We start from the raw sequence: 18,564 nt of genomic DNA on the forward strand, positions 1-18,564 counted from the left end.
ATCAAATACAGTCTCTGCTGTATATATTTTTTTAAACAACGCTTTAATGTAGCCGGGCAGTGGCACATGCCTGTAATCTCAGCTACTTGGGAAGCTGAGGCAGGAAGATCAAGTAAGCCCAGGAGTTCAAGATCCAGCCTGGGCAACCAGTAAGAATCCATCTTATTAAAAAAACAAAAACAAAAACCAACCCTTTAAAACGTAAAAAATCAGTTTTAGCTTCAAGACTGCAAACACATGCTACAGGCCTGATTAGACTCACACAAATGTTGTAGTTTAGTACCTCTGGTACATACAACAAATGGCAATTATGTGAAATGACATGTGAGACTTTATTAAATAAGGTGAATTTGGGACAAAGGAGAGGTGACGTAAAGGCGAACTACTGTCAAGTGCTAATCTGAGCCTGCACAGCTCACGGTGTATGTGAAGAGAATACAATAAGATTACATGTGGATGCAGACGATGTTAACTGAGAAAGGAAGGAGAAAAAGGAGCACAAGGAGGGGGAAAAAATGTATGAGCCATCATCTTAAGCCACTGGAAAACAACTCCATTCTCCTATGGGGGGAAGCTGGAAACAACGGCAGTGCAGTTTTGTGTTAAGAACCGAAGGACTGGCTCCGGCGAACCACATCAACAACAATGAGAAGAGACAGAAGTCTATCAGTACCCTATGGTTACGTCAGCAGCCTCCAGTGAACCAGGACATGAACTGCCTAAAACACTTTTCAAGCTAAACAAATGTATGCAAATTTAACCCATTTATTAAGTGAAGAGATACATTTAAGTCCACAAAAGCAAACTGTTAACTACTTACTATATAACTTACTGTTTATTGAAAGTATCTTGCATTCATGATGGATATTTTCTGGATTTTGGCATATATTTTAATGTTATTTTTTACATGCAGTAGTGTGAGTTTTCCCCACATAGGAACAATGATAAAAAGATGACATATCACATGGGTTAAGTGTCTTTTTTAATTGAAAAGCTAACAAACTGTCCAGTTACATCTCTCCAAAAGAAAACCACAAACTGGGTAGGTAACTATGACTCTAGTTTAGGCAATATATTCAAAGCTAGGAGAATTAAAAATAAAAAAAAGCAAGTCCTCAGATCCAATTAAGGGAGCCCTGCTACATACAAGTTAATCAATACCAGTGGTACTCCTTGACTCTAGGAGGCTGGAAGGCACCCTAATAACCCTACTCAGAACCTTTACTTCAGGTGGCCTTTCTCCAGTTTCCAACTCATGTATTAAAGATAGTATTTTCTTAATTCTATTTCAGAAAATTTTTGCAAGTTGTTTTATGTACAATGCCAACTTTTAAAAGGTCACTAAAGTTAACTGGACAATAAACTAGGCAGAAATCACTTTACAAAAAAGAGGGAAAGCCCAAAATGCCACTTTCTATATAGAGAACCCACAGTTCAGTTTTATTCAGAGCAAAGAAAAAAGAAACTTTCGATCATACTAGAAGAAAGTCAACCATAGGTTTGGAGTCTGTACTCAAAAACTACACATGCGATGAGGACAATATTCTGCTAATACAACGGATTTGCTGCTGCATTTGTCTACTGTTTGTCTCATATTAACAATTATAAACAGAGCAGTGCAACTAGTATTTGAAACAATCCTTACAGTGTTACAGTGTCAGGCACATTTCATTTCTCTTCACACCACTGGTTCTCTTTGCGTACCTAGAAGAAGAGACAGCTATAAGGAAGTACCCTGAGTCTTTCTCAAGACTTGTAAATACTAACTATTGATTCATCAATAGCCAGTGAGGTGAGTCAGAAGGAAAACTGGAAAAACACCAAGAATAAACTTCCTGATTTCCTTCCTTTGCCTCCCTAGGTTTTTATTTTGCCCTGCTGAAATGACCAAAGAAGTAAAGGCAATGGCAATTTGCCAAAGTTGACAGGGAAAATTCAATTAGTTCGTCACATGATTTCAGTTTGTAGCCATGTCAACAAAATCATTCTGATCTATTCATTCATTTCCTCCCCATTCACTAAGTTCCTCTGAAGTATCCTACACTTCTCCATAGAGCCTGCTTTTCTGAAGTCAAGTATCTATGATCTATAAAAAATGTCCCAGGTGCCAAAACTAGTAACTACTAATAAATTAATATGAAAGAGTTCCTTTGGTTGAAAACTAATTGTTCTTATGCTTATAAAAGAGGAGAATCATCTAAGTGTTTAGACTTAGAGACAGGCCAGTAAGAGTATGTTTGAGACACAGAAGGTACTTACTATGCGCAAGTATCAAGACTACTTGATACAGGCACCTCTTTTACTGGCATGTTATAGGTTTTAGTCTCTTAAGAAGCATGCGATCAAGGACAAAATTGTGTGTTACCTACCTGGGCTTCCTCCTCTTCAGTAAAGTCATTTTTGATATTGAAGGTTTTACGAATCTCCTCAGGAGTTTTCCCCTTGATCATATTAGCAACAGTCTTGCACGTAACATCAAGCAAACCTTTGATGTCTAAGTAGTTTGCAGCCTGCAAAGTGATAGTTGTTTTCATTAAAGTATACTTGATGTTTTAAATTAAATCCATACCCAATTAAACTTAATATCTAATATCCAACACATCCTCTACTGGGCAGTGTGTGTGTGTGTGTGTGTGTGTGTGTGTGTGTGTGTGTGTGTGTGTGTGTGTGTGTGTGTGTGTGTGTGTGTGTAAGCACTGCATGTCAGGTCTACTGGGCAGTGTGTGTGTGTGTGTGTGTGTGTGTGTGTGTGTGTGTGTGTAAGCACTGCATGTCAGGTCTTGGCAAAAATATCCACGCTTAAAGAGTTTAAACATAAGCAGTTACAGCATTACATTTTATTAATCTCAAAAAACCCAGCTTTTGGTTCCATTAAATTTCTCTGTTATTTTCTATTTTATTGATTTCTGCTCTTTAACATTCTCATTCTTCTGCTTACTTTGAGTTTAATTTCATCTTTCACTAGTTTCTTAAGGTGGAAGTTTATTGGTTTGAAACTTTTCTTCTTTCCTAATATAGGTGTTTAGTGCTATCAATTTCCCTTTAAGTATTGCTTTAGCTGTATCCCACAGACTTTTCATATGTTTTATTTATATTCAGTTCAAAATACTTTTCTAATTCTTTTTGATTTCTTCGTTGATCCACAGGTTATTTGGAAATGTGTTAGTTTTCAAATATTTTCAGATTTTTTTCAGGTACATTTCTGTTAGCGATTTCTAACTTAATTCCATTGTGGTCAGAGAACACACTTTGATTTGAATCCTTTTAAATTTGAGATTTGTTTTATAGCCTAAGATATGGTCTATCTTGATAATAGAGACTTGAAAAGAATGTGTATTCCACTGTCATTAGATGTAATGTTCCATAATGTCCATTAAGATAAGCTGGTTGACAGTGTTATTCAAGTCTTCTGTATTCTTACTAATTTTCTATCTACATGTTCTATTAGTTCTTGAGGGTCAGGTGTTGAAATCTAACTATGACTGTGGATCTGTGGATTTCCCCTTTGAGTTCTATTGGTTTTTGTTTCACTTTTTGGAAGTTCTGCTTCGAGGCAGATGAGTGTTTATGATAGTTATGTCTTAATGAACTGATCCCTTTATCATTATAAAAAGACCCTCTTTAACACAGGTAATATTCTTTGCTCCAAAATCTACTTTAACATAGTCACTTCAGCTTTCTTTTCATTAGCGTTAGCATAGTGTATCTTCTTCCATCCTTTAAACTTAGTTGTGTCTTTATATACAAAGTGGGTTTCTGACAGACAACATAGGTGAGTCTTTTTTAACTGATCTGACAATCTTTGCCTTTTAACTATGGTGTTTAGACTGTTTACATTTACTATGATTACTGACACGTGCATTTACATATAGCATTACATATGAGTTCAGAGTATTAAAAATTCAGTATCAATGAATTTGGCAAATTTAACTCTACAAGAAGTGCAAAGGGCTCTGGAATAAAACCACTTATACAATAAAAACATACCAGAATAAGTTCAAAAAGTGTTCCTTGGTCAACTTTCAGGAATTCTTGGTCCCAAACAGGGATATCATCTGTTCGCTTTTCTTTGTTCTCATCATCCTCAGGAGGAGGAGGGTCATCCTTGTGGTGGGTGCACCACTGAATGACCTACAACAATAAAAGTTCATTCTTCTGTGGCATTTTGTCACAAGGTACTCACTCCACTACTGGGGCAACATTATTCCTACACTGGGATAAGAACTAGCTAGATGCTGACTTGAGCAAGTAAGTTAATAGCCAAACTTGAAAAGCAAAAGTGAAGCTTAAAGAATCTTTACAACTCCAGAGGGTATAAGATTTTATTAGATAAAAGCAAACCATGAACACAGAGAACTGTATCTGATCACATAAAAAGCTTCTGCGCAAAAAACAAACTTAAGCAAGACAATGACTAGAAGATACCTACAACCTATACAACAATGGATTAGTCTATAGGATATAAAATCTTAAAAATCACTACAGAGAAATGGGTTAATGACATGTACAATTAACAAAAGAAATCTGAACAGTCAAACATGAGGAAATGCTCAACTTCACTAGATGCAAAACTAACACTGTAGTCAGAGATCCTACTCTAGATTGCAAAAAAGAAAAAAGAATGCTAATATTAAATGTTGGCAATAGTGGGAAGGAAACACAAACTCTTCTACTGGAGAGTGTAAATTGGTATATAAACACTATGAAAACTAATCTAGCACTACTTAGTAAAGCCAAATATGTATATACACTATAACCAATAAATTTCAAATACCCCAGACACATGCGTAAGACCATTTGGCATAGCAACAAAGCAGGAAAAACCCCAAAGTTCCCTTAGCAGGAAAAGGAATACATCATAAAGTTTCAGGAAGTTGATTAACTAGACTATATGTATCAGCATAAAGACCAAAATCAATACTGAAAGTGTTAAGTTGTAGAGTCTAGGTGGTGGGTACATAAGTGTATATAATTCTTTTAATTTTTCTGTATGTTTAAATTTTCATAGTAAAATGCTGGGGGAATAAACAATGCTGAAATAAAATAGAACAGCCAAGAAATTATACTGCCAGGATGCATGGCCAGGTGCAATGGCTCACGCCTGTAATCCTAGCACTTTGGGAGGCCGAGGCGGGAGGACTGCTTGAGGCCAGGAGTTCGAGACCAGCCTGAGCAAGAGCAAAACCTCATCTTTACAAAAAATGAAATAGAAAAATTAGCCAGGTGTGGTAGCACACACCTGTGCTCCTAGCTACTTGGGAGGCTGAGGCAGGAGGACTGCATGAGCCCAGGAGTTTGAGGCTGCAGTGAGCTATGAGGACGCCACTGTACTCTAGCCCAGGAGACAGAGCAAGACCCTGTCTCAAAAAAAAAAAAAAAGTATTCCAATTACATAAGAAAAGAAATAGCAATGTTTATTTGACTATAAAGGCATTTTTAAAACTCTTAAAAGGATATGTAAGAAACTAACGCCAATTATTACTTGGTGGTGGGGGCAGTTTCCAGTCAGATGAGAGACGAGGATGGGAAATTATACTGTATACTTTCATAGTTTGCGGATCATGTGTTATCATTCAGAATATGATATATATTTGATGCAAAATAGGATTTAAAAAAGCCTTACTCTCAGAAGTGGCCCTGCGTCACCCAGTTCATTAACTCTGACCTTATTTTTACTCCCTCCTTGCATGGTCACTTGCTGTAGCTCCCACACTAACCTCCTCCCTGCCTCTCCTCAAAAGACAGGGCATGCTCTTGTCTTAGGGTCACTGCACTTGCTCCTAAATCCCAGAATTCTTTTACCCCGCATATTCACATGTCTTTGTTTAAAGAACATCTTCTCAGTAAGGCATCTCCTGATCATATTTATTTTAAAAATAGCTAACTCTCCACCTACCAATCCCCTTCTATTCTCCCTTCCCTTCTTTATTCTCCAGAGCTTTTCCATTTGACATATTTCTTCTGCTGTTTCCCTACCTCTTTAGAATGTAAACTCCACAAGGGCGAGATTTTTGTAGATCACTGCTATAACCCCAGCACCTAAAAAGTACCTGGCATTTGAATGAATGCAAGCAAAAGTCCTTTTAAAAACATTTCACATTAGTATAAAATAGAATATTAATTGCAAGACAATACTCAGAAGTCAGAAAGAGTGACATCTAACTAGATAAAATAACCTTCTAAATCATAACATAAACTGACATAAGATAAGCAAACTGTTTTTTTTTTTTTTTTTTTTTTTTTTTTTTGAGACAGTCTTGCTCTGTCTGTTGCCATGGCATCAGCCTAGTTCATAGCAACCTCAAACCCCTGGGCTCAAATGATCCTCCTGCTTCAGCCTCCCAAGTAGCTGGGACTACAGGCACGCACCACCACACCCAGCTAATTTTTCTATTTTTAGTAGAGACGGGGCCTTACTCTTGTTCAGGCTGGTCTCAAACTCCCAACCTCAAGCAATCCTCCCACCTCGGCCTCCCAAAGTGCTAGGACTACAGGTGTGAGCCACCATGCCTAGTCTAAATGACTCTTATAAGAAAGCCCATTAGATAATACCACTGAACTGTACACTTAAAAATGATTAAGATGATAAATTTTATGTGTATTTTTTACCACAAATTTTTTTAAAAGGCCCTTTAGACTACAACATGGATGAACCTTGAAAACATTATGCAAAGTGAAATAAGCCAGACACAAAGGGCGAATATTATACAATTCCATGTATGATGTACCCAGAATAGCCACATTCACAGAGAGAGAAAGTAGAATAGTGGTTACCAGTGGCTGCTGGGGAGGAAGAGTGTGAGAATGGGGATTTATCATTTAATGGGCAAAGAGTTTTAGGGAGATGATGAAAAAGTTCTGAAGATGGTTAGTGGTGATGGTTGCTATGAATGTACTTAATGTCACTGAATGGTACACTCAACAAAAGTTAAAAATGAGGCCGGGCGCGGTGGCTCACGCCTGTAATCCTAGCACTCTGGGAGGCCGAGGCAGGTGGATCGCTCGAGGTCAGGAGTTCGAAACCAGCCTGAGCGAGACCCCGTCTCTACTAAAAATAGAAATAAATTATCTGGACAACTAAAAATATATAGAAAAAATTAGCCCGGCATGGTGGCGCATGCCTGTAGTCCCAGCTATTTGGGAGGCTGAGGCAGTAGGATCGCTTAAGCCCAGGAGTTTGAAGTTGCTGTGAGCTAGGCGGATGCCACGGCACTCACTCCAACCCGGGCAACAGAGCGAGACTCTGTCTCAAAAAAAAAAAGTTAAAATGATAAGTTTTCTAATATGTACATACATTTCACCACTGTTTTAACCCATTAGAAAAATGGGGAAGTGAAAACAAATAATGCAGAAAATACAAATGGCCAGTCACGCACATAAAAAGTTTGGTCTTAGATTCACTTTTTACCCAGTCTAGGGAGATTTAAAAAGACTGATAATAGCCAATATGGTGAGAGTATGGAAAAATACGCAGTGAAGCTGCATTCCATGCACGAGTCAAGATCTCAAGAGAAAGCATAAGATGAAACTGCATATTGTCAGGTGACCTTTTAAAAATCTCACAGGAAGGAGCCAACCAGAGCTGAACATCCTCACCTCTAAGTCTAGCCAGTTTTTACCCCAATGTGCAAAAAGGCTGCTGTTTCTTTAGAATGAACATCCAGCTGAATAGCTCACTGTGTTAAGGAGCATGTGCCCCCAAACACTAAAATCCTACTCAGTGTGGAAACGGTTTATGCTTAGACACAAGGTAAGGTAATCAACTAAAAAAAACACCTCTTACTCTCAAGCTCCCTTCGGGGCACACTGATTCAGATGACAAATACAAAAATTTTCCTTTTTACTAAGCATCTATTATTGTATTTCAGTAATTTAAATATTCAGACAATTCAAATATTCATAGGGCTTGGTTAAAAAAACTACAACAAATACTTACAGAGTCATAATCATACCACATAGAGTTTAAAAAAAGAAGATGCTATGTATTAACATAGAAAGAGCACCATTTTCTTATATGAAAAAACAAAGAAAAAAGAAAACATACAGGTGTATAGTTTGCTACCTTAAGAATGGGGAGGGAAATACTTATTTGTTAATATCCACATTACAAAATACTGAAATTACAAAATACACAGAGGGGGATCACAGTGGATGGGAACAGAAATGGGAACAACTTTAGCTCTTTCAAAAATATAAATCTAACAAAGGTAGTCATGATTCATTTCCACCAAGCTCTGAAAAGTGTTGTCTTTATGGAAAGCTATTTAGCAATATCTATCAAAATGTAGGTGTATAAGCCATCCTGTGATCCAGATAGTCTACATCTAGATCATCTATCCCAGAGAATTACTTGCATAGTGTACCAAGTTTAGATGCCAAATAAATGACAATGGTCAACTGTGGCAAGGGAGCAGACAGAACTTTTTTCTATATACTACTATATTGTTGTGGGATTTTTTTGTTTGGTTTTTTTTTTTTTTTTTTTTTTTTTTTGAGACAGGGTCTCGCTCTGTCAGCCAGGCTAGATAGAGTACAGTGGTGTCATCATAGCTCACTGCAACCTTTACCTCCTGAGCTCAAGCAATCCTCCTGCCTCAGCTGCCCAAGTAGCTGAGACTAGAGGCATGTGCCACCACATCCGGCTAATTTTCTAATGTTTTGTAGAGACAAGGTCTCACTACGTTACCCAGGCTAGTCTCACACACCTGGTCTCAAGCAATACTCCTGCTATGGCCTCCCAAAGTGCTGGGATTACAGGCGTGAGCCAACACACCCGGCATTATTGTATTGTTTAAGAACATTTAGGTATCATTCAAGTTAAGTGTTTAAGAACATTAAAATTTTAAAGTAATTTTAAGCAGTAAGTTCTAATAAAATATAGACTGTTGAATTATTTGTATCAATCATTGCTATTATATTTGAAGCAGAATGTACTTAACTGATGTCAGCCGAAATACTGGTGTTTATATACCCAAATAACATTTATACCAGAATAAGTTCAAATGTGGTTTGAATCTACTTTCAAGAATTTTTGGTCTTAAAAAAGTTACTTACATTTTCCTATTTCATCAGGATTGGAAGCATCACATGCTAGATTCAGAACTACTCATCTACACAGAGGAACAACAGGAGTATATAAAAACTTAAAAGCTAAGATCATTAAGAAGTCTAAGTGTCCCCACTCTTAAAAAGTAAACCCTTTAAAGACCTTACCTTTTTTAATATTGCTGCATTAACATTTGGTAGAGGAACTGGGTCATCATCTCCTTCATCATCCATTCCCAAATCTAAGAAAACCAGAAGAAAGCTGCCATTATTTCCTACCTCCATTATAACACTTACACCAGTGAGGCTATATCTCAAGAAAGTACAGCTGGCCCTCTGTATCCATGGGTTCTGCATCAGTAGGTTCAACCAAGGAATGGGAAAAAAAAAAAAAAAAAAGATGGCTGTATCTGTACAAACCATGTAGACTTTTTTCTCGTCATTATTCTCTAATACAGTATAACAACTATTTACATAGCATTTACACTATATAAGTAATCTAGAAATGACTTAAAGTACAAAAGGTTGTATGCAGGATATATGCAAATATTATTTGCATTTTATATAAGGGACTTGAGCATCTCTGGATTTTGGTATTCACCAGGGGGGTGGAGGCAGTCCTGAAACCAATCCCCCATGGATACTGAGGGACAACTGTAATTTGCAAGACATGCTGTCTGAAAGAATATAAAAAGCACTTTACCAAGAACAAGTCTCTCTCTTTTTTTTAAGCCAGTCAAATTTAGCAGTGGAAGGCTGTATAGAACAATTCTCTTAAGAGCACATTTAAAATCGGTGGTTCCTAACAATGGGGTCCATGAACCACCTGAAACCATATACAGTTATATGAGAGGACAAACAGAAATATTATATATAGAAAGTTCTTAATTAGGAGGAAAAGTGATTTAATAGTGAGGCTGAATGACTAGGCAGCCATCTGGAAAAAAAAGATGGATCCTTATTCTTACTCTTTATACCAAATTCTCTAGATAGGACTGTATTTTAAAAAGTGAAACAATGCAAAGTATTACAAGTAATAGAATCTCAATCTATTCAAATCTGAAGCCCAAAGATGTGTACATACACGCAACAGATCATGCAGCCGCTGACAAAAACAAGGCAAGCAGCTCCATATATATTGGTATGATCTCAAGATTAAAGTTTTTAAAAGCTAGATATAAAAAGATAAATGATATAAAAAGATGTTATATGAATAAAAATGGGAATATGCTTATATATATTTAGAATATCCCCAAAAGGATACATAAGGAACTGTTAACGGTATCACATATAGGGAAGTTAAAGAAAAACGTAGGTTGAGGGACACAGTTATGGGGCTGACAATAATCCAGGCACAAGACAGTAGCTTGGACAAGGTTTGGTCCTGAGGAGGAGACAGGAAATGGTCTAATTCTATATGCATTAAAATTTTTAAATTTAAAATTTTATTTTTTGTAGAAATAGGGTTCTCACTATGTTGCTCAGGCTGGTCCCGAACTCCCAGCCCCAAGCAATCCTCCAGCCTTAGCTTCCAAAAGCGCGGGGATTACAAGCATGAGCCACCACGCCTGGCCTTCTGCATGTATTTTGAAGGTAGAGCCAAAAGAATTTGCCCACAGAAAGGAAGCAGAATGCAAGAGCAGCCAGGAAAGACTCAGGTTTATGGCATGAGAAGGATAGAGTTGCCATCAACTGATAAGGGGAAGGCTATCAAAGGAACTTATTTTTAGCAAGAGAGGATCAAGAGCTCTAGTTTATAAATTTAAACTATTTGAGAGCTAAGGGTAGTTGTATATGTAAGTCTAGAAATCAACAGATCAGACCTGTAAGTAAGTTTGGGAATTGGCATATAGATGGTATATAATGCTATGAGACTATGACCAACCGACAAGTTGAGTATACATATAGTGAAGAGGTCCAAGGATGAAGCTCTGGGGAACTGCAGGCTTTAAAGACGGGATGACAGAGGCTGTGAGTGAGGTAAGTAGTAAGTGAAGTCTCTCGGAAGCCAAGTGAAGAGAGGAATAACCAAGCATCACTGCTGTCAAATACGTCTAGATGAGAACTGAAAGCAGGCAATGCACGTGAGGACATGGAGTTCACTAAGTTGAACAAGCAGTCCCAGTGGAGTGGGAAAGGCAAGAGTAGATTCAGAAGGAATCCAGTTCATGTTATCCTCAATGGATAGATTCACTCATCTTCCCTCTCCTCCTTGTCACCAATGCCTGTCCCTCATGGCATTTCAAGTTAGAGTAAAACTATAAAATAACAATGTCTCATGTGATGTTCTATTTAGATCAAGTCACTTATGTTTTTTCCGAACAAGTATGAAATATTGGCCGGGCGCGGTGGCTCACGCCTGTAATCTTAGCTCTGGGAGGCCGAGGCGGGTGGATCGCTCGAGGTCAGGAGTTCGAGACCAGCCTGAGCAAGAGTGAGACCCCGTCTCTACTAAAAATAGAAAGAAATTATCTGGCCAACTAAAAATATATATACAAAAAAAAAAAAAATTAGCCGGGCATGGTGGCTCATGCCTGTAGTCCCAGCTACTCGGGAGGCTGAGACAGTAGGATCGCTTAAGCCCAGGAGTCTGAGGTTGCTGTGAGCTAGGCTGATGCCACGGCACTCACTCTAGCCGGGGCAACAAAGTGAGACTCTGTCTCAAAAAAAAAAAAAAAAGTATGAAATATTTTTAATCAGGCAAGAGAAAACAGTTATACAATGCTAAATATTTGTGTTTGGGAAATTAAGATATTAGAGGAAACATAACACAGAAGACCAGCTTGTTTAGACCCAAATGTTATTTGGAAGAAGGCTTAAGTCACATTAAAAATAAGGCCGTTATGGTTGTAAAGGATGACTTCGTTAGTATTTAAACTAAGGATGTGGAATGTTTTTTTTGCTTTTCAACTAAACGCCTGTGCTTGCTTTGGCAGCACATATACTAAAATTGGAACAATACAGGGAAGAATAGCATGGCCACAGCGCAAGGATGACATGAAAAGGAAAAAAAATTAAAATAAACAAACTAAATGCCCAAGTAGCAACAGTCATTCCTTTAAGCTATTAGGTTTCAAGGACTTCTAAAGGACACCTGTATCCTGATACCACAACCTGGACCTGAATTAATCAGCTAATCCACATGTACACACGCCAAGATTCTCACTTCTGATTGTCCTGTGATTAAAAGGTTTCGTTGTTGTTTTCTAAGTCACATAAAACCCATATCCAGAGATGGAAAACAAGAAAAGCAGTAAGTTGCCAAATTAAAAAGACTCCAGTCCTCAAGAGGCTACAATCTTATATAAGCCACTGGGACTTAAAACCACTCACCTCCAATCCCCAAAAGCTATGGAGGGAAAGAATCACTTAACTGTTGCTATCAATCTACTTGCTTCAGTGATCAAAGTTGGTGTGGAACACCTTCAAGGAGCCCTGTGTTCTTAAAATTGGCAAATGCTTCTTTGAGGCAACACTGGACAAATTAGTGTGTCAGACACCAAGATAAAATAAAGAACACTTTCATTGCCAAAGCAGGTACGTAGGCAGCAATTTTGGTATCAGTTTCTACATCTTCTAAACAAAGCCTTACTCACCTGCCTTTTAGGGACACTTGGATTGCTTTCACACTCTTTATTAGTGACCATAGCATACTTCTTCATTCAACAGGTACTTGCTGAACAGTGACTGTGGGATGTACCAAGGGGTTTACAACTTAATAGAAGTGATCTACGTATGTAAGCTACCAGGATACAGGACTGTAAGTGCCACGTGATTGGCATCAATTACCAAGAATTGTATATTCGGCTTTGAGAAAACAGAAGTCATCCACTTAGAAAACAGAAGACACACCCTCTGCAATTCAGCTTCTGCCTCTACCACACCTAAGTATCTGCTGCTAAAAGTCCTTTAACTTATTAATGATGAAATCTTAAGTGACCAGTCTACAGTATATGAATCTGGCAATCGCTCTAGTCACCAAGAAATGACCCCTTTTCCCTTGGCTTCCACTGATTCTCCACCTCTAATTTCTACACTCTTAACACCCCGGCCCCACCCCAACACCATCTTCTTCCAGAGTTACATTCCCTTAACTCAACATAAAGTAAGGTTTTTTTTTTTTTTTTTATCTCTAGCAGTCTACGATTCAGGGGCCAAGATCCACATGCTCAATTCCCTAGCAGATTGCTACACAGATCTTTTGAAGGAATCTCAGACATAGTTCAAATTCAAAGTCATTTTCTTCTCAAACCAGACTTTCAGCTCTACCAACTACAGCATCACAATTCCATCCCACCCGAACTAGAAACCTAAATTTTACTTTTCCCTCATACACCCTATCTACTTTACCTTGTAATGATCTCCCGAAATGTCCTAATTTTACTTAGATTTAAAATATTACCTCCCTAGTACTACATACTGCAGTCTCTCCAAAAGCCTGAACACCAGCCTAGATGTTCCAAAAGCACCATTTGGCAAACAACTGTATTATTAATGCGCTAAATACACCATGTGACAGTTTGCCTTGTTTTGTCTCTGGCTCCCCTCCTAGTTTACAAATTCTTCAAGGGCAAAGACCATGTCTAACTCACCTTCTTTTCACCAGCATATAGCTAGTGCTTAGCACATAACCCTTCCCTCTTAAGTATCTGTAAGCTGCAGATCTTCCCTACATAAAAACTTCTGACATTTGGCCAGGTGCGGTGGCTCACGCCTGTAATCCTAACACTCTGGGAGGCCGAGGAGGGAAGATTGCTTGAGGTCAGGAGTTTGAGACCAGCCTAAGCGAGACTCCATCTCTACTAAAATAGAAAAATTAGCCAGGTATTGTGGCATGGGCCTATAGTCCCAGCTACTCGGGAAGCTGAAGCAGGAGGATCCCTTGAGCCCAGGAGTTTGAGGTTACAGTGAGCTACGATGATGCCACTGCACTCTACCCAGGGCGACAGAGTAAGACTCTGTCTCAAAAACAAAAAACACACAAACTTCTGACATTTAAGTACCAAAGAACATTCTTAGAAAGTTTTTTCCCCCCATCAATTATAGACACTGATTTGTACCAACCTACTGGTAATACTAAGAGATCCACATTAACTTGTAGAAGTTTCAAAGTTTCAAAGCCTGTTTTTTTGTCCCATTTTGTTGTGCTGCACATACACTTTGCAGCAGTTTCAGAGGAATGACAAGGTAGACGAAAGAGAAACCTTGTTTAAAAAAACAAAACCTACACAGCCAGCTACAGAGTTCACGCCCTGCACTCAAAGTGCTCTATTTAGCTACCTATAGGAAGTATCTCCTCCAAAGGCTTTAGTTTTTGTCATGATAACTTGCAAATTCAAATACACTTGAAACAGAAATGGACCACTGTCTGAGGCTTAGAAATCAGTATTTACTAATTTATGGTCTTATCCATTTAATAAGGAAAAAAAATCTCACTAATTCAGACAACAAAGAAAAAAATGGCCTGTCTCAGAACAATACAGATTATACTTTAAAGATAAACAAAGGAAATTTTATCCCTTCATACTCTGGAATACCTTATAACAGATTGTTGCTCATATAAATTTGATATTCACAAATTATCTCAAATTACACATTTCTTCCCACTCAGGTTTTCTAATAAACTTACCTTCCAACATGGTCTTGATAGTCACAGACTGTTTGGCAATTTCCACATCAACTTCAAATATCTCTCCATCAGAACTCTGCAACTTAATTGAAGGCATCTATTGAATGCAAAATTTAAGAGATATTAGTTCTATTTGACATTTCATCACCTACAGTCTGTCAGAAGCCTTTAACTTATTAACCACAAAATCCCAAGGACCTATAGTACATAACCTTATGAAACACTGTCGTAAACAGTTATTCACAGGTTAGCCTACATGCATTTCTACAAAATTTTTTTCAAAGTGTAACTACAAGGAATAGAAGCTTTTAAGGCCTGCCCCACTGAAGTCACTATTGGTATAAATTTAAGAATTACAGTCCATACTTTTGATGCAAAATATGTCTAAAATCAAACAAACTTTTTGCTTTTTGTCTGCCTTTTGGCTTCCAGTAAATACAGACTACTCCATCTGAATAGTTAATTGCCATAATTAACTACCTGAAAACTCAACATAAATAAAGCTACCAAACAAGATAGTAATTTCCCCACAGTGGGACCCTACCAGCGAAAAATTAGTTCAGATCCAGAGTAGATCAGGATACGCTCATTCATGTCTGAACCAATGCAACACCATGTATCAAGAAAATAAAATGACTTAAAGACAGGTAATGTCAATAAAATTCCCTAAACCTACTCAGGAGCTTAAATTTCAAAGTCCTTTTTACCTTTCATAACTGTCCAGGTGTACAACTTGGAGATCTTCTAGCAAAATCTCCATAATAACCTACTATTTGCTCCAAAAATATATTAACTCACATTAATTATGAGTCATTAGGAAAAAGACACCCCTTACGTAAAAGTTAATTAAGCAAATAAATAACTTCAAAGGACTTGAGTTCTGGCAAGGAAAAAAAAAACCTTTAAAAGTGTAAGCCAGGGGGATGGGTTAAAAAATAAAAAAAAAAAAAAAAGTGTAAGCCAGTAATCTCCATCTTCAGATTCCTTAAAAAAGAAAACATACAAGAAAAAGACCGTAAAGGGGGTGGGGGGGCAACAATACCTATCAAGATTAATTCAAAATCTCATAAAGTTCATATATAGCTTTTAAATGGCCCATGCCTCTGAGGTATTTATAATCCTGTGATGTACTACTTATTAACGTAAAGCATCTCTAAAGCTTTCTAGGTGTGTTGTATTAAAAATTCTTTCAATTTCCAAAAAAGTGTAGAATTTGGCATTTCAAACATACATTGCACCTGTTTTAGGGTCAAAGAGTATCTTAAGATCCACTCCATAAGTTAAAATACCCAGTCAGTTTTTCTGAGACAATTGTCCCCATCCCCTTAAGCAGACAAGCTGGTAGGAGAAGTGAGCAAAAAAGTAAAGCATGTTTTAAAACCATACGCTGAAACAGCCTGCTCTCACTCATCCATAGTTGGAGAGAATCAGATTTCACTGTTCAGTTCACAAACATGTCTGCTTCTCCATGTTGCTCAGTGCTTGCCAATAATGCAGTTGTCCTGCTCAATGGAGAAAGGCCCAGAGGAGAGGACCCTCCCTGTGACAAGGCAACAACAAAGGGTATCCCCTAAAGAAAATATTTGACAGTGAGCCCAATTTTTAATTACACAACATTCAATGTTCTTTTTATATTACATGGCACTGGAATGAACAGGACAGAATCACAAGTCTAACTATGCACTTGATAAAATCAAAGCCAGACGACCACTTCCTATTTCTTTCAAATAACTGATGATAAATAGCAAGATGTGCTTAGTCATACTCAAATTCGTTTATTAGGTTACCCTCATGGGAGCTGAGATCTCATTACATGGCAGGAAGGCAATGGGTTAATCTGCAATTCGATGCACTTTGTAATCCTAGACTTAAAGAACCCTTAGTGATTCTAGAATTAAGTGTAAAATGTTTAAGTAATAATAGATGAAATTTCAAGTTGACATTCTTTAGGCTCCTGTACTTGTAAATTAAATAACCCTGCATGGCTGGCATGAAATGGGTTCCATGGCATCGTAAAGAAATAAAACCCTGCATTTTAAGCGACCCAAAATTCTGACACCTCTTTCTAGGCCGCACAGTGGAGGAGACTGCATTGTTCTATGACACAGATAACATTCTACTGCGACGCTCCGATGAAATATTCATGCCCCCAAAACGCAAACCTTAACTTTCCGCTAAAACATGAACCTAAGTAGGTGTATGTCCTGTCCCTTTAAAAGCCAGACACCTGAAGTTTTACACAGACAGGGCTCCTAAAAGTCCTGCCACGATGACGGTAGTATCTGCCATCACAACAGTTGCTTCAGCGACTCCAAGCTGTGGCAAAGTAATGCAGAGACGTGTGTACAAGGGGCAGGCGACATCTGCAGAGACTCGGCACCAGCAGACTTGGCCGGGACTGGAAGGCAGCGACGCCAGACACGGGGAGAAAGGATGGGGGCCGGGAATCCAGCGGTCACCGACCACCACGGCCACTCTGCCCCCCGACGCCCACAAACGCCGAAACGGACACAGGCCCAGGCTCACGACAGCCCAGGGACCCCCATTCAGAGCGGCACCGCCACCCCGCCCCGGTCCCTGCGGCGGCAGGCTTCACGCCAAGGGAGGCCCCGGGCCGCGGCCTGGGCCTGGCAGCCGAGCTCCGCGCCGCCGACGCTCGCCCCGTGCAGGCAGGGCCCGAGCCGGGCTTCGGCTCCCACTCACGGCGCGCCGTCGGGACGCGCGGCCGGAAGGGGCCTCACGGGGCGGGGGCGGAGCGGGTGACCCGGGCCCTACGGTGCGTCCCGGAGAACGAGGTCGGCAACGGGTTCCACCGGGCCCGAGGGAAGACCAGGCCCGGCTGCCGCCGCCTCCGCGGGCCCAAACCGTAGCGGCGCCGCCACCCAGCCCACAGTCCGGGCGCCGCAGCCCCTTCCAGCTCGGTGGGCGGCTACTCACGGTGCTCGGGCTGAGAGGACTGACGGCCGGAGGCTGACAAGAGCCGGGCGGCGTCTGCACAATAAGAAAAAGGCGGAGGACAAGGCCACTACGGCGGCGCGGCGCGGCGTCGGCCTTTATAGGAGCGGGCGCGGGCGCCGAGGACCCCGCGGCCCGCGGCGTCACACAGCTGGCTGGGCTGGCCGCCGAGATCGCCTGACGGCGGCCGCGGCCGGCGGGGCGGGCCCAGGGCGCCGGCGGGGCGCGGCCGGCCGGGGAGGGGCTTTCGCCCGCCCCCGACCCTTGAAAGCGCCGCTCTTTCTCCTCGAAGCGGGCGCCGGGCACGGCTGAGGTGCCTCCGCGACCTGGAAAGGTTTTTCAGGCAGGGGCTGTCCTAAGCTGAGTGAAGGACCCCAGTTCTGAAAGCCTGGAAACCAGGGAACGGGGGCCGGGGGTGTTGTCCACAGAGCTGGCGGCGCCGGCCCGGTCCCCGGTCTCCGCAGTGGCCCCGTGAGGAGAAATACTGTTAGACTTTTCCCGCCTCACAGTGGGGGAGCGAGTTCAGAACGGTCACGTGGCACAGGTTCTGGACGGCACTGCACGCCTGGGTGCTGTTAAACCTGTGTCCTGCCACTGACTTCTGAAGAGGGGACCCCAGAGAGCCACCGTGCGGGGAAGCCGGGCCCGGGCGGCGGCTCCCACCCGGCGGGGGCGTCCGTCCCCTCGGAGAGCACGCCGGGCCCTGCGTGCGGCCTTCCCGGGCAGGACCCGGAGCGCGGGGAGCGCCGTGGGGAGGCCGGCGGGCCGGGAACGGGGCCGGAAGGCCCGGCTTGGCACCGCGGAGCCGAGGGCTCGTTTCCGTCCCCTCCCTGGGGACTGCGGCGCCAGGCTCGGCCCGCCAGCACGCACGTGACGGTCCCCTGACACCGGGAAGACAAAAGACGCTTCCACACAGGGGCCCTGAGGAAACCCGA

The 18,564-nt window shown here is 40.8% G+C and overlaps 1 protein-coding gene and 1 non-coding gene across 2 annotated transcripts; one reads left to right on the forward strand and one right to left on the reverse strand.

The window, feature by feature from the left end:
- Positions 1 to 965: 965 nt before the first annotated feature.
- Positions 966 to 17,745, reverse strand: SKP1 (S-phase kinase associated protein 1). The gene is made up of 6 exons (XM_045550797.1): positions 17,612 to 17,745; positions 14,675 to 14,771; positions 9,214 to 9,287; positions 3,988 to 4,131; positions 2,370 to 2,510; positions 966 to 1,704 (listed from the first exon to the last, which is right to left on the reverse strand). The coding sequence occupies exons 2-6, from the start codon at positions 14,769 to 14,771 to the stop codon at positions 1,669 to 1,671; spliced, it is 492 nt and encodes a 163-aa protein (XP_045406753.1). The 5' UTR covers positions 17,612 to 17,745; the 3' UTR covers positions 966 to 1,668.
- LOC123638997 lies at positions 11,966 to 12,072 on the forward strand. Its single transcript, XR_006735566.1, has one exon. It is a non-coding gene; the product is annotated as a U6 spliceosomal RNA (small nuclear RNA).
- Positions 17,746 to 18,564: the final 819 nt, after the last annotated feature.

This window comes from Lemur catta, chromosome 5, assembly GCF_020740605.2.
Source record: "Lemur catta isolate mLemCat1 chromosome 5, mLemCat1.pri, whole genome shotgun sequence".
In the NCBI taxonomy this organism is placed as follows: Eukaryota; Metazoa; Chordata; class Mammalia; order Primates; family Lemuridae; genus Lemur; species Lemur catta.

What these genes read in the sequence shown, in the direction of transcription:
- SKP1 (XM_045550797.1), bottom strand. Translation starts at nt 14,771, where the DNA reads ATGCCTTCAATTAAGTTGCAGAGTTCTGATGGAGAGATATTTGAAGTT. An exon ending in TATCAAGACCATGTTGGAAG is followed by an intron (nt 9,288 to 14,674) that starts GTAAGTTTATTA and finishes TGGTTTTCTTAG; the next exon opens with ATTTGGGAATGGATGATGAA. An exon ending in CACTTTTTGAACTTATTCTG is followed by an intron (nt 2,511 to 3,987) that starts GTATGTTTTTAT and finishes ATCACTTTGCAG; the next exon opens with GCTGCAAACTACTTAGACAT.